The 16,113-nt window shown below is 38.6% G+C and overlaps 1 protein-coding gene across 20 annotated transcripts in view; it reads right to left on the bottom strand.

Annotated features, from left to right (window-relative positions):
- DLG2 (discs large MAGUK scaffold protein 2) overlaps nt 1-16,113 on the bottom strand; it is a 1,049,324-nt gene that overhangs the window by 226,873 nt on the left and 806,338 nt on the right. For all 20 annotated transcript variants that reach the window (XM_037377334.1, XM_037377356.1, XM_037377333.1 and 17 more), the window contains one exon: nt 15,868-16,024. In XM_037377334.1, the coding sequence (XP_037233231.1) occupies nt 15,868-16,024 (157 nt within the window). The remainder of the gene's footprint in view (nt 1-15,867; nt 16,025-16,113) is intronic.

Below are 16,113 nucleotides of genomic sequence, written 5' to 3'. Positions count from 1 at the left end.
GACAATCTGAAGCTAAGCTGTGACAATAATTCAGTGTTTTGGTACTGCCATATATTAGCATCTTTCGCTCATATATTTCAAAGCGTTATATGCTGATAGATGCGCTCTGATAACGATACAATATTTCTGTCATCTGAACTGCACAAAGTTTGTGTTGTTTTTAAAATTTCTGTCTAGATTGTGTAAAGGGAAGTGAGTATCTTTATTTAGAAGTAATGCTCTAATGCTCCTGAAAAGAAATTCTGAGCATAGGGCTCAGATAATGAACTTCATAATTTGTCTAACACAAGAGTTCTCAGTTATCCTGTTTTCCTGTTTGAAAAGGATGGTTGTAAAAATGGCTGATAGAAGCTTTCCAGAAAAATGAGCCAAAGGTTTATACGCTTTCATCAAGGTTGTGTACCATAAACCTCAAATTTGGTGGATGGCAAGACTAATATAGACACCTAGAAAAAAAACTTGCTGAAATTCAGTCTAGGAATGTAGTATCTTAGAAGGCAATAATTAAGTACATTCTAAAATAACAAAGGAGAACTTTCAAGGCCATAAAATCTAATCTACGTTAATTCACAAAACTGAACATACCTAAAGTAGAATATGATAGCAATTAGGACTTATTTTGCAACATCTGCGGAGAGTACAAGCTTCCTGAAAGGAGCACAATTTAGGCTACTGCTGTGGAAGAAAGACTTGTTTCGCCCTACCTTTACTCAACTATGGTATTATGAGACTTGATGCTGCAATGCCATGAGCATAGTTGTACCAACACTGCAATTACTCATTAACTCAGCACTGCAGTCACAGCTTTGGTACTGTGGAAGTCTGAGCAGAATTTTTAAGTTTAGGCAGCACAGTGCCTGTACCATGCCATAAAGGAAACCTCAGCCTTGATTCAGTGTCTCTGAAGAAGACAATTTTGAAGCCAAGTCACCTTTAATTTAATAGAGAACTGGACTGTTATCTATGTGTTTATCCCTTTCATAACTGGAGTCCTTGAGAGAGTCCTGAGAAAGAAGCAATAAGATGAACTGAAGAAAAGCTTAAAGGAACATTCCTGAGTTCCTGAGCTGGGGAGATGGATATGGATGATGCCACCTGGTCATTATTGGAATGTCCGAGGCGGGGGAAAAAAACCCTCAGTATTTTGGTTTAGGCTTAAGCTTGAAGACTGTAGACTTCAGGTGAATACAAGCCTCTCTTAAGCAATATAGCAAAACATTGTGGTGGTCTGTAAGAGCTGTGTTAACAGAACATGAAGCTTTAAAAACCAGTAACAATTCATAAAAATCTATAAATAAAAGAAGAGGATGTATGAAAGGATAAAGAAACCACAAGTTTACTCTGACAGACAATCTATCTATTTGTGATCTAATAACTGAAATCCTAATAATGCATCAAAAACATAAATATAAGACAGGAATTCCACCAAAGTTAAGTTACACAAACATTTTTCACTTTTCCACAAAGCAACACGAAGCCACTGAAATGGCAGTTGACTTCTTTCTGCCCTTTGCATGCTCATTCTGGAAGAAACGATTGCCTAAGGTGCAAACACAACACATTATAGTGAGTGAATTTATCTGAAATTAAGTTCACTATTCTGCTAGGATATAGGCGGGGATGGACACTTGAGGAGTACTTACAGGCCTGAGTGGCTCAAATTAAAAAAGCAAAGAAAAGAAATGTCAGAGATCAATCCTATCTTCTGGATTTTTTATGAAGATGATAAACAAGCTAGACAAAACAGCTTAAGTAATGTTGAACAAGTAAACGACCTGACTACACTGACTACACTAGGTTGCCAAAATAGTGATCTCCTTCTTGAAGATACACAGCTGCATCTTCAGAATGAAATCAGTCATTGCCAAATAGGTAGCTAGAAGTCTGTTCGTATGCTATTTTGCTCACCAGTACCTGACAGAATCTCACTGCAGAATAACCGCTGTTATATTTAGAAAGAGTTTATAACCTAGTGTGACTTTCTAAAGAACAAGAAGAGAGGATGCTAACTTGATTTCTGGATATTATTTCCCAATATTTAAAAGCAAATATAATCAAGTCCCAAACCTTCTAGTTGAAAAACAGCATTTTCATGTAGCAACATTAAATCTTGTTGAAAGACACCATTAATTTACACATGATAATCAAATTCTTACCTTCAGGGCAAAATGAACAAGCTTCTGCAAGACTAAAACAAATAATACTCTGTCCTGCCTCTTCCTCCAAAACAATGTCTTAATTGTAACAATTGTGCATGGTGATATTTTTCCCTGACATGATCTCATTGCAAATTGCTAAATCTGATTTCAGTTACTGCTTTCAATTCATTTAACATAGTTTATGTTAAGAATAATCAGTAAAAACCCAGACGAAGTTGCAAGTGTGTGCAGGAAAGTTTGGTACCTATCAAAAGTGTTTTGTTGCTTCCACACCCCCTCACTGCCCCCCATTAGATGAGCTGGCTTCCTTTAAGAAGTGTTACACAATAAGAAAAGTTGCACTGATGTTCTGAGCTTGACTGCACAATCCTGATGCCTTGGCCCAGAATGAACTTGACTGCACAATTTCTAAATGCCTAACTCCAAAATGAATTTGACATAATGGAAATAAGAAGAGCCTCCAGCTTATACAGATGTCTGTCTCTTCTGCATGCTGTGGCAAAAAGCAGTTAGAAAGCTTACAAAGAGAAGTGCTGCAATGGAAGATTATAGTTTAAAACTACAGACAAAACTGAACTGAAATGGAGAAAAAGATTAAACTATAGTTCACAGTAATTATAGTAATTGCCTTTGCATTCATTAACTCAAAGTAGAGCATGATCTACTTCATTAAATACTGAATCATAATCTAAATGAAAGATTTATAGTTTGGATAGATCGAACTCTTCTAAAATTGGAAGAGTTATAGTCCCTTTAAAGTATCTGAATAGCCCATATTAGCACAAATTGGTTCAATTCTGAACAGTGCCACTTAAAGACTTATTACAGTCCAGTTGTCTTCTGTTGGAATGCTTGAGCATGATTCCTATGTAGGTCATTCAAATAGAGGCTAGCAGAATAATCTGTTTTATTTAGCCATTTATTTATTTAAGCTACCTTATTTTGTGTTTCTACGGTGATTACATGAACACTTGGAATGTCTTGTTGAATTGCAAAGGTAAGGAAAACAACACCCCTTCTCTGAGGAGGAAGCATAAAGGATTTAATTTCATTTCTTGTTTGCATTATCACTGACATAGCACAGTGTTTTTACACAACTAATTAAATGGTGAAGAAAAGGCACTTTTTTACCGTGGAAGAAACAATACAGCAGATTTTTCAAGTTGTGGCTGAATTCTTTTGTTTGTTAAACGCATAAAAGAAGAGCTTTTGGTGTCTGGAAAAGCAAACAGAAGTCTGAGTAGAGACAACTCTTTACATCCAGAATTGCCATTGTTTGCATTTGGAGAAGATACAAGGAACCCTATTTATCTGCCTTAATTTTGCACATCAACTTAAGTATTCTCAATCACATTAACAAGAGATAAGAGGAAAGCTGAGCCACTTCTCCAGCAGCCCTGCTTAGTGATTAGAAATAGAATGCATAGCATCAACCCTTAGGTGATGGAAGCACAGTCTTCCAGCAAGGCAGGGAAAATCGGGAAAACACACATTAGGGTTGATCTGCCCTGAACATACACCTGAGGAAGACTTTCCTCACAAGCAGGTGGCATAAACTTTCCACCCAGCTGCCCCCACAACGGTGACAACCGATGCAGTGTCCGGGAAAACATACGAGAATTCTAAGAAACTCATGCATGTCAGCTAAGCACAGCCCTGGAGCAGCAACATCTGGGGATGGACAGGCCACCCCTTAGCAGAGCCCAGCCCACGGCGGCGCTCGGGGCGGCAGCTCCGGGGGCGCGGCGGCAGGGGGCGCTCAGCACCACGGACAGCGCCGGCTCAGCACCACGGACAGAGCCGGCAGCCGGCGGGGCGCTGCTGGGAGGTGCTGTGAGGTGCTGTGCAGCCCTCGCCTTGCTGGTGAGGAAAAGGTTTAGCAACAGAGAGAAAGGAGAAACGCACATGGGGGAAAGAGTCTTCACTCTCCAGCTTAGCTTCTGTTACATTTTGAGGCTCACTCCATTGCTTTTCTCTCTGTTCTCACTTCTAATGTTTTCTGCGCCTACATTTCCCTTCAGTTAAAACTGCTTCATTCAGCATATACAAGCACTGTGGTTGACTCGTCTTGAACTCCACTGAAAACCTATCGTGTCATGCCTGCTTTCTCCATGCCCAGCATCTTCCTTCTCTCTTTTTACGGGCCAGCAATTTCACTGACCTTTTCAATTTTCCATGTCTAGCTACCTCAGAGTTATAACTTTTGCCTCTAGTAAGCTGGTCTTTATGCTCTGATGAGTTAGGCATTCCAGAGACAAACTCTCCTCTCTGGAAAACAAGAACCACTGGGGGGTACAAGTTATATCATTTAGTATGCATTTTTCTGCCAGGAAGTTTAAGGAGACAGCTAAACCAGCTGAAAGAGGTATCAGAGCATTACATCTCTGAAGCAGGAAGATAATTAATATTATATTATTGAATATATACATGCTGCCTTTTAAAGTAGGAATCAACAAACTTTATGACTCACCAGACCACATGAATCATTCCAAATGGTACCTGTTAAGCCTATAACCATAGGCAAAGGCTTATTTTTTAATCCAAACCATACAGAAATTCTTCTGGTAGATCTACTTCCTATGTGAGTGTAGGTTTTGTGAATGATGCCAGATTGGCTAACTTTGAGACTGAAATAATTTCACTGAAGAGTTCGCTTCAGTGACAGCTTAAGAGCCATTTCCTCTCAGTTCCATCAGAATTCCTTAAAATTTGCTTAAATCGGGTTTGAAATAAATGACAGCTTTTGAAAAGGACACATAGGCTCACTGGAGGCTAAATGGACATGAAACTTATTTCATCCAGGTCACTAAATAGCTAACAGCTCATTCAATTACCAGCCTGGACTGGATGTGATCCAGCACCTATGAGGTGTTCAATGGCATTTTGTTTCATTGCTAAACAATGAAGTCTAGACAGAGGAACACGTATTCTTTTCATATTAAGACAATTGGTATTGCCAATGAAAAATATCATATACGAGTACCATGCTAGTTAATAACACTGACCAATATTTATTAAATTTGTTAAAATGGAGTGCTCATCATCAGCTCTTAAATTCAAATCTAGTTGCTGCTTTTTTACCTTCCCTCCTCCTGCATCATCACTCAAAGACCTTTATATTTCCACCACTACCTAATCTCAAGAATCTCACTGCAGTGTCATCTTTTCAAGCCTTCGCACATTCCGTCTCCTTTGCAGTTCCTGCTGTCTTCCTACTCCAAATTGATAAAATATCAAATTGTTCTTCTTTCTTCCTACAGCTTTTACTTTACACATTACTGTTACTTCCATTCACTTTACTGCCTTTCTGAAATAATCCTCTTTCTCCATAATTCTGTTTTCAGCATTTGGATTTCCCTGTCTTCTGCTTTCATCCTGGGTCATTGAGACATCCCCCTATTAGTACCATTTATTCCTTATACCTTGGTTTCCACACAGTTCTAAAAGGTATTTTTACTTTTAGCATATCGAAATAGCTAAACTATAATTGATCAGTTCTGCTCATAATGCTGCAGGGTTCTTGTTCCACATTTGAATTTAAAAGGCTAGTATAAGCAGAAATAATTATTGAAGTTCTCCTGCTTCTGAAATGAAGTAAGGGTTCCCATTTTAACAAGTGCCTTATAACTCAAAGATGATAAGAACCTAATTCCAGTTGAAGCCAATAAACGATAGGTACTCAGGAACTGAATTAAAAAGGTAAAACAGTTTTAGAGGCTGCTTAGAGACAGAAGGGCATTGGTGATTTCTCTGACTCCAAGCACTTAGTCATGCATTTAAAAACTGAAATCTTTGCCTTGAACTCTACTTGATAGGTTTTTCCATATTTTCATATCCATAAACTATGGCAATGAGGCCTGTGAGAGGTGAGATGGCCATTGGCTTGTGTCATGGCAAATCTGTACTGAATTAAATCCACTGACCATGAGGCGGTGTATGAATGGTTGAATGGTAGTTGTCTAACTGGAATCTCCAGCTCATGAAGTAAGTGTTCAGTGCTCACATTTTGTATTAAAGCTACCTGAATCACAACATTCATAGTTCGTTTACAGCTCTGCAGATAAGGATTATGCGACACAGACACTTTGAATAGATGATGCTTCATGCTCTTAAATAAAGCATGTTTTTTAAAACCAATGGAAAGGAAATAGTGCTTGTATTCTGTAAGGGTTTTTGCTTTTGTTATTGTCCTGGTGGCTTGCTTGTTCAGATAAAGGGCATATCTATCTTGTTTTTTTTCCAAAGGATCTCCACAAACTCCGCCAACAAATTATTGCAGAGATCCCTTAAATATCTTATTTAATGGATGGCCAATTCCTATTATTTTGCAGCTCATGTGATACGATAATTTTTTTAATCACTCAGGAACACAAAACATACTGGGCAGTAGAGCAGAATGATGCCTGGAGTCTAGTCTGTTTAAGTACAAGGCAAAAGTCCAGCCTGGGGCAAATCTCAGAATGAATAAAGCTCAGGGATGTAGCCATTTTGTCTAGTGGTTGCAGTTTGGCTTTCAAAATTGTTTTTAGTTTCTCTTCATTTTGAGTCTGACAGTAAGGCTATACTGAGGGGTGTAAAGCTCACTCCAAATCTTGGATGTGACATAATTCCATTTGTCAGTCTTGAAACAAAATTTGCTAAGTCAGAATGTTTGAACTGAATGTGAACTCCTCCTTAAACTATTAGGAGCTGAAGAGCAAACGATCTGGCACCAGATCATTTCTACTCATTGAGGAAATTGTAAAATGAATGTTTTAGAGACAACTGATGATCTCATTACAGTAAAAAAACTACACAGCCTCTAGTCTAGGCCAATACACTAGCTTTGCATGACATATAACTGACAGGTCTGATAGCTAACGCTGCTTGGCAAAAAGAGACATACCTTATTCATGAGAATTGTTAGTATAATTTATTAGGTTCTGATCATGTTCTTGGAAATGTCACAGTTAATTTAGGCAGCAGTCACTGCATCAAGGCTATTGCAACATATGTTATAGACTGCAGAAAGATGGGGGGTGGAGGCAAGAGAGAGAGAAATCCAGCTGGAAGATAGATTCCTCAATAAATAAAAGACAAAAAGAAGTCTACAGTCACCAAGGTACAGAGTATTCAAGCCTATGCAGGTGGTAAATTTTTCCCTAGAATCTCCATTAAGCTTGTATTTTAGAAAGTCAAGTATTTTATTTTGAAGTCCCAAAGTGACAAGTCTAGAAGATTCTATGGCAATAGAACCCAGTTACCCTGACTACAAAACAAGTGCATCATGTTTTGAGGCTGAACATGTCGAAGTTCAACTTCCAGCCATCAGATCATGTATATTTATCAACAACATTGAAAAACAGTTTGCTACCAGCTCTCATCTCCAAGGTTAAGTATTTCCAGATGGCAGTGTTTACATTGACACAGTTCATACTTCATTGAAGTGTTTTTTTATGGTCAAGGAGGATGCTAGGGCTTTCCTGACATAAGTTCTAAACTCCAAGGCTTCATGGAGGGGAAAAAATATCTAACTTTTTTTAATTATTATTATTTCTTTATTTACGTATATATATTGTATTTCTATATATTTCTATATTTTACATGTATAAAAGAGAGGGTTTTCAAAAGCATAAATTTGCATTTGCACCCAGCTTCTGTTCATTGCGTGTCCAGTTGCCTTCTGTACTTCTAAAAATCTCCTCTTGTACAGGGAGTTGTATGGGTGATTCAGTTTTGTTATGTGAAATGGTTTTGGCTCATCATGATGTACTGGACATATGACTGCATGCATTGTAAAAGGTGAAACTAAGTTTATCTGGAAAGGTGGAGCACCGTGCACCCAGATGATCCCATATAAACATAAATAGGTTGAGCATTCTTAGAGACCTGCTGCCATTTCTAACTTGCCCTCAAATCCCAGAACTTCCCAATGCTGTTGGCAATGTCTGAGCTTGCATTAACTAACTGTTTGCCCCAGATCTTCCCATTAGATCTGTCCATGACATCTTTGCTTTTCTCTGTTTCTATCTTGGGGTTTTTTTTTTAGGGAGGTGGGGGGTGGGAATTGTGAACTGCCACTGTGTGAAGATGTTGATAGGTAGCTTACAGGAGCAGCAGGTCTCTGATAATATGACATCTGTTGCTTCTTCTCCAGCCCTGTGGCTGTTGTTCTTTCAGAAAGGAAATTACACTTCACTATTTTTGCAGAATTCATGGGGTTTATCACTCCTTCATCTGTTGTATTCTAAGTATCTGCAATCAATCTGCAAATAAATCGATTATTTCTCCCAGAAGTTTTCACTGAAAATTGGGCAAGCTTCTCTATATTCCCAAATATTCCTTGATTCCTTGAAAAAAAATCTGAACGGTCTGCATTGAACAGTTAAATATATGACAATGAATTTCAGCTGGTTTCTAAGCATCTCATTTGTCTAAATTCTAACTCGGTTTTGCCTTAGTCCAGTTTAAAGACTTCTTTGTTTCTTCATAACTGCCCTAAGTGGACGATCATGGATCCTTTCTTAAAAAACACAAAACCAAAAAATGCACTAAACATTCAAACACTCTAGGTCTCACTTTTAAGTAGTCTTTCTTCCAGCTGTTTAGGAAACTAATTTACTGCTTTGTTTTCTATTCTCACCAAATATTTTCTTGCTATCTTTTTTAATTCTTGCTAATAACAGTCCATTTTACATCTTGCCCTTCTGACTTTGTTCCAAAATTTTACCTAACACTTATACATGTTTAGAACTTGGCTTGTTATAACCACAGTAACTTGACTCAGCTTCCACTTTTTCAATGTTGATCGCTTGAGTTTCATATCATCAAAAGGCTCTGAAGTACCAAGAGCTACCACTTCTGAGTTGTTACTTTCAAACTTGCCCTCTTTTGGATTTTCCACATCCACTGTGAATGCACAGCAGAGGGGCTTTGAAGTTCATGTTACATATTCTTCTGAACTTCCACATTCCTTTCAAGCACAAAATCATAAACGTTGCCACTGTACTACGTGGTCCCTCAAGGGCAAGCTGTGTTTCATTCTCCCACTTTTAGGCCATTCTTCCTTACTGGTCAGAATAAAATCTGGAATTATCTGATCCATACTTGCTTTTTCCATATTCCCCACCAAAAAAAAAAAAAAAAAAAAAAAAAAAAGAATGTTTGGTCAGTTTGGATTAAATCTATTTCAATAAAGGGAAATCATGTCAAATCCTTTATAATCAGTGAAAAGAAATTTACACTTTTACATCACAATTGTCATCTGAGCTATCTGAAATGTTTACTTTAGGGCAAGGGAAATTGTACTCCAGAATTGGCTACATCTTTCTGTTAGCTACAGCAGGAGGCTAAAGGGTTATATGCCCTGTACTTTCCAAAATTAATAAAGCCTGAATTTAGATTAATCCACTATTTGCTCCCGAGGACCTTAATCCACCTGCTCTTGTAGTCAGTGTGATCCTATTAACATATGACAGCACCTGTGCTCTCAGCTCCCTTTCTCTCCAGAGATTGTCTTTTTGCAGATCTCTCACGTATATCATCTACCATGCAGTATTGATCCTTTGGATACGTTTAGCAACACTTTCTCCCTGGATTTTCAGACAAGTTCTACTTCTTTCAAACAGTCCAATCATGTGAACTGATCTACACATTTAAGTCAGTGCACTGATTATATACTGACATTCCGCATATATATAACACACAAGGCTCTATATGTCACTACAAAGTAAGTTCACATAGTTGTGTTTTTCCTACTGGCAAAGTAGGATTAATGTTAAAAATATAAAGGGAATCTTTATGGGCAAGTGCAGATAAAGGCCACAAAAAGCGATAGACTTCTATGCCAGAGGACAGCCGTATATCATTCACACAACCCCAGGGAAGTAAGCATCCTAAGGATATGGTCTCTGCAAATTATTTGCCTCTGCAAATAATTCTTGTAACACAAAGGGAGTATCTGTTATAGTCCTAACGCTATTACATAAGACTGACAAACTGATGCTCCATGGAAAAAAATCTCCAGGCCCTATAGAGATGATTCAAACATTTTCTAAGCCAGCTTCAATTTGGAAAAAAAGTAAATATTATATACATGAGAAAGAAAACCAAATGGTATTTGCCATTTTTCTTAGTTTTGTAACTAGGTAACCAAAGGCACTCTTTGCCCTAAGTAGTTTTACTGCTTTCACCATGAGCAAAAAACCTTTTCAAATTAGAAAGCTGAAAGCTTCTCTGCACCAAAGTAAGGGAAATCAATCTGAAGGTCAATTCTAACAGTAGCAAATATAAACCATAGGTATTTGCTAGAAATAAGCACAGAAACCTTACACTCTGTCCTGCTCTACACACACACATTTTGGCCTATAAATTGAAGAACATTATATTTTTTCAAATGCATACTTTATTTTTGCTACAGATGTGAGTGAGAGGGTGGGTAGGAGTTGTGTGGGAGGAACTAAGTACAAAGAAGTGTTTAAACTGTTCATAAGGGAAAGCAAACATCTCACAAAAAATGGCATCAGGACGATGCACAAATGCAAGACAAAATCTGATCAATGTAAGAGATCATCTTCCCTCTACAAGGGGTACCCTTGTATAAAAGACCAGAGACAATTCTGAAGTGAGATGCTCAGATACTGACGTTGCAAACTACCCATGTATATGACGTCATGTACCAGTGACAGAAAAGCCCACAGAATATCTCTGGTAACCCTTTCCCAAAGCACACTTATTTGTTTCTCAAAAAACAGCAGGGGAAAAAACGATGCTGTCTTCCCCCATAGACGAATACATTCTGGTACTATGCTGGATCAAGAGGCAAGTCAATCGGAATTAGGTTAACTTAATTCATCTGATTCCGGTTAGATGGGAGGGAAATGGAAGCATTATGAGGAGTACCACCTGCACCTTCACAGTGCAGCCTGTTCTTTTTCTACTCTCTCCTGTTGCTGCTGAGCAATTACCCTTCAGGAAACTTGTTTTATCTCCTGAAGGCAACCTGCAGGATGTGCTGCTTGGGACCAGCCATCTTGCTCCTGAGCAAGCAGTCTCCTTCTTCTCTTGATTTTACTTTTAGGCTACAGCCATGCTTCATCCTGCCATTGCGAACCAGAAGGTTCTAAAGCATTTCTAAAGGAGAATGAAATAAACCTCTTACGGTCCACAATTTTATTTTACTTTTCTTTGTTATGAAGCAAGCACGATGCTAGCTGAAAGAGTGAACATACATTATAAAGGCAAACGCATGAAACGTGAGATTCAGTTTAAGACACCTAAATTTAGACATGCAAGCATGTGGTGAGCGTTTAAGCTTAAAGTCAATGGATAGCCAATCAATATAGGCAATAAAGCTTACAGAGCAATTCAACTTGCTCTACACAACTCGCAGTTGGCCAGCTGAATTGTTCCCTAGCCTCCATTGACTTTAATGGCAATCAGACACTCAGCAAGCACATAGATGTCTAAATTTAAGTACCTTAATCTGAGGTTTAGTCTTGTCCAAAGACACAAAATTCAGAAACTTCAAAAGTTAGGATTCAAGCGCTAATACTTGCTGTTACCTCCTTGTGGCTATTAATTCACCTTAATTCTCTCTTTTATATACATTTTTCACTTGTTGCAACCTTATGGAAAATTATAAAACTGAAAAACATCATAAAAATTCAAGGAGCGATGAGCACTAATTGTGCATAAGTTGTACATCTGAATTTTGCTGCTGAACTTGGATGTGTAGACTAACTCTGTGCTTTAGGTACTGCCGACTTGGCACTGAAAGTGCTCTGAAGCATGCAGGTTAAGACACTTACAATCAGTAGGTATGTTTTATCATAATTTTGATTTCAGATTGTAAGGCAAAAAAATCATGGGGTGATTTTACTTTGAACAGGACCACATTCCTCCTCCTGCCTCCCCAGGAATTTCTCCTAAAAATGACAGTGTGTTCCCTATGAACCTTCTTCCTAAACTAGTAAGATTTGTAGCGCTTTCTGCCAGCAAGGGTGTACGCACAATGTGTGGCCGTTTTATGTGTATGGTTCTCGGAAATCATTTCCACCATTGCAGGTGGTTGTAACTCAGCCACGCTGGGTTCCCATTGCTGTTTTAATCGGCAGTATATCCCTTGGCATAGGAAGTGGAATTGTAAACTGCAAGAATGGCATCAAGCAACATTACGTCTTATTTTTATTGGAGACTGCATTTTCCTTAACAGGTGGAGAACTTGGGGTTAGATCAGAGTTCCAGCAGCCTCTAAGTCTAGACTTCTCACATGATTCTAAACATATCAGTTGACATACTGGCACCTCATTTACACTGCTCTGAAATTGAAATAATACTTTCATTGATTTTCCGAGCTGTTTCATTTGGGTTATACGCTTCAGAGACAGAAGTTAACCTGTGTGCACACAGCCCCTAGCAAATCAAGTCTTGATGGCAATTAGTATTCAAAATGTTACTTGAGAATATTTACATTATACTTAAAAAGAGGACAGTACTACAGGGAGGGAGATGTTCTGCTACAGCTATGAACATACACTGGTGATGTATGCATTATAACATTTTAAAAACCTTCAGAAGTGAGAAGGAAAAAGTTTAATTTGGTGGTAATTCACAAGAGCGTAATGAATTATAGCAAGAAGAAACGAACATTAAAAAAAATTCCTACCACTTAGGGGGAAACCCCAGCTTATTATGAATGTAACCCTATAACCCTTTTTTTTGCTGTTTGAAATGTTTTTTACCATTCGAAACAACATTTTCTGTTATTCTTCCATTTGCCTTCAAGGTTCAGCTAGGATTCGTTTTGTCTTTCTGCACAGAAGCACTGGGAATATCAACTTGCTTTCTGAGTCAAGTTTTAAACATTTTGAGTCAATTAAGTGAAAACAGAAAAATACACCTATCGCTGCTCTTCCCAAGGTTTTAGCCAGGCAGATCGCAGTCATTACCGATCCTGTGGTGCCATCTGGTGGCATTTTGGAAAAATAAATCCAAATTTTACTCTTCCATGGGGCCGAGGTTGATGCATAACCTTTCATAAGTCTCGTCCCTGGACTGTCGGCTTGGATCCTTCTCAACCATCTAAGAGCAGCCAGACAGAAAGAGGGGCTGAGGGGTTATGGGATTTTTCCAAGCCGTGTGAGCTGACTTTGAGACTACGTACACAGTCAGCGTGTCACCCAAAGGTGACACATATTCCTAGCTCTGTTGGGTCTCGCTCACGGATTTACAGTCTGTTTAAGGTATTTTTATAGGCACCTTCCCAAAGATGAGCTACACACCTCTCAAGCAGCCAACAATTTGCCATGTTTACAGCACAAGCATAAATTAGGAAAATTTTTTTCCTAATAATTTCTTAATAAATTAGGAAATGCTGTGATCCTCCTTGTCCCCATGGGAGACTGAGACTAAGAAAAAATACAGCACCTTGCCGAGGGTCATGAAGGATACTGCCTACATCAGAGAGTTAAATCCAGATCTCCAAAGTTTAAATCCCTTACTAGGCTTCCTGTCTGAAAGAAATTTAAGCAAGCCTGAGTTAATTAGAAATACTAGCTTTGAGGGTACTATTTATTCTTGCTAAATCAGATTTGTCATGTTTTGAGAAACAAATGGGGAAACTATTTCTGTAGGGAACTAAATGTTTCTGAGGGACGAGGCAAAAAGAATAAACAGAGAGAAACAGACCTACTTTGTGCAGCCCTTATAAAATTGAGGTGTCTGGGACCCTTCACCAGGCAACGGTCTAAGATTAATCAGCTCTAAAATCAGCCTGTGCATTAAATCTGTTTAACTTGAGTACGGAAAAATGGTTTCATAATAGTTATTTGTGACTAAATAAGTAAGCAGTGCCTGACTTGGTGATAGCCTGGGGATATGCAGGCAGTCTAATTTAGTAATAATTTCCATCCCTCTCTGCTCAATGAACAAATAAACTACTCTTGCATGACAAGTAAATGCTGCAGCAACATTGGTAACTTTAATTAGAACATATGGAGGACATTGCTATGAAACAGACAATAATCAGAGTTAAAAATTCAACTGTGGCAGTATCGTGCAGTGCTAAACATACCCCTGCTTAAAAATAAAGGATAATAGACTTTTATATTTGTATCTGAGCTTCTAGATTTCTGCATACAATGTACTGTGAAAGGCTTTGATCTCTGACTTCTCTTTCAGTCTGTCCTATTTTGCCACATCTAGCCAAAGAAAAATAAATTGTATAATTGCCCTGAAGAATTTGCCTTTTCTATTATTTGGGTTTCTTGCCTGTGTTCTTCTTGGCACAAGCCTTTGACTTCCTTGTGTCTTCAAGTTGATAACCCTATAAGAGTCTATTTTGGTTTTCTTGCAGTTTCCTACAGACTCAGGGATCTGTTTAAGGCATCTAAACATCTTCTACTTGCCCTTTCTCAGTTTTTCTTAAAGCATTTTCAAGGAACAGGTCTGGATAAAATATACTAGTAATGATCCTCACAGCTTCAGGATACTGCATAGCTTCGGTACTAACTCACCAGATTTTCCCTGTATCGCAAAGGATCTCCAGCCAGCTTTTCACACCAAAACTTTGACAGGTGGAAGGTAAATTCACTTTTCATACAATAGGCCAGTGGCCAAGACACTCCCCAGCAATGCAGGAAAACCAGTTCTAGCTTCCTCATGGATTTAAACATTGACCAGGCAAGTGCCCCATAACCATGCCACAAACTGCCCAGGCTAAAGCCACCTTCCACCCCAGTGCTAACCAAAGTGCAGCCAAGGATGCACGATTCACAGGGACAGAAGGCACCTCAGCAGGAGTGAGTGTGACACTGCAGCCCAGTGGGTCCACCACCAATCTGGGACAAATAATTCCTGTGTTTCATTTCTTTGCCTTAAGGCTATTTACGCACTTTGTATGAAACAGCAACTGTATCAATCTGGGCTACTTTCTTTTTTCTGTAAGGCAGCATAATGTGAATGGGTATTTAACTGCATTTTCAAGGCTTGCTTTGTCTTTCAAAATCCTTTACACTCAGATTGTTTCAGTCAGATGTTCAATTACTTGATAGAGCCTCAAACATAAATGCTCTGTGTTTTAAACGCATGCTACCAATACATACATGAAAGAAAAATTAAAAAGATGATTTTTGAGACGAAGTATGCAAAATATAACCTTAGGCGACAAAGCCTTTTATCCTGTAAAATTTGAAAACTTATTTCAGAGCGATCATCAAATTCATTAGAGGCACAGAGATAATTAACATAACCTAATTAATCTCCTTCCCGTATCGGGCCATTTGCTCAGCTGTTTAGTGCACACTAGGTGGCACCCCGAGCCCGGATGATTTCATCACACTGCTTTTCTCCTCAAAGCTAAGCTGAAACTGGGAAATATCTTTGGACTCGGCAGCGCATTTTGGGCAAAATGAAACTGGATGATGGGCTAAACTGGGAGATGCTGGGGTCTGCACTGAGTTCAGGTCCCCTCTCTGTGCTGTTGCCATTCTGTAGATAGCATTAAGCAAAGAAAAGTCTCCTTCCAAGCAAAGTGCAAGTAACATCAGTAACAAATGCTATAAAACCCAAGAGCACATAAACAAAATATTCAGTGATAAACTGTTTCCAGCTTGGATTTTACAACCTGGAAACCAAAAAGACAAAAAAGACAAAAATATTGTGTCCCTTGCAATATAGACAACAAATAAGATTAAGCAGTTGGCCAGCAAAGCCCGACACAGATACTTACAGACAAAATTTGATCTCCTCGCTGCAGTTCTCCACTGAGATCGGCCGGCCCGCCTGCTAGGATGAAAGACACGAAAATGCCTTCCCCATCTTCTCCTCCCACAATGTTAAAACCAAGTCCTGTGGAGCCTTTGTGCAGGATGATTTTTCGAGGCTCTCTGTATAGAAACAAAATGATAAAGTTTACCCATTCAAAACTCTTCATGTGTACACATTTTTCAAGGCCTCTTAAGCATACTGTATTTTC

Source organism: Falco rusticolus, chromosome 2, assembly GCF_015220075.1.
Source record: "Falco rusticolus isolate bFalRus1 chromosome 2, bFalRus1.pri, whole genome shotgun sequence".
NCBI lineage: Eukaryota > Metazoa > Chordata > Aves > Falconiformes > Falconidae > Falco > Falco rusticolus.
Note: the sequence above shows the minus strand (reverse complement) of the source record. Positions and strands in the feature narration are given on the sequence as shown.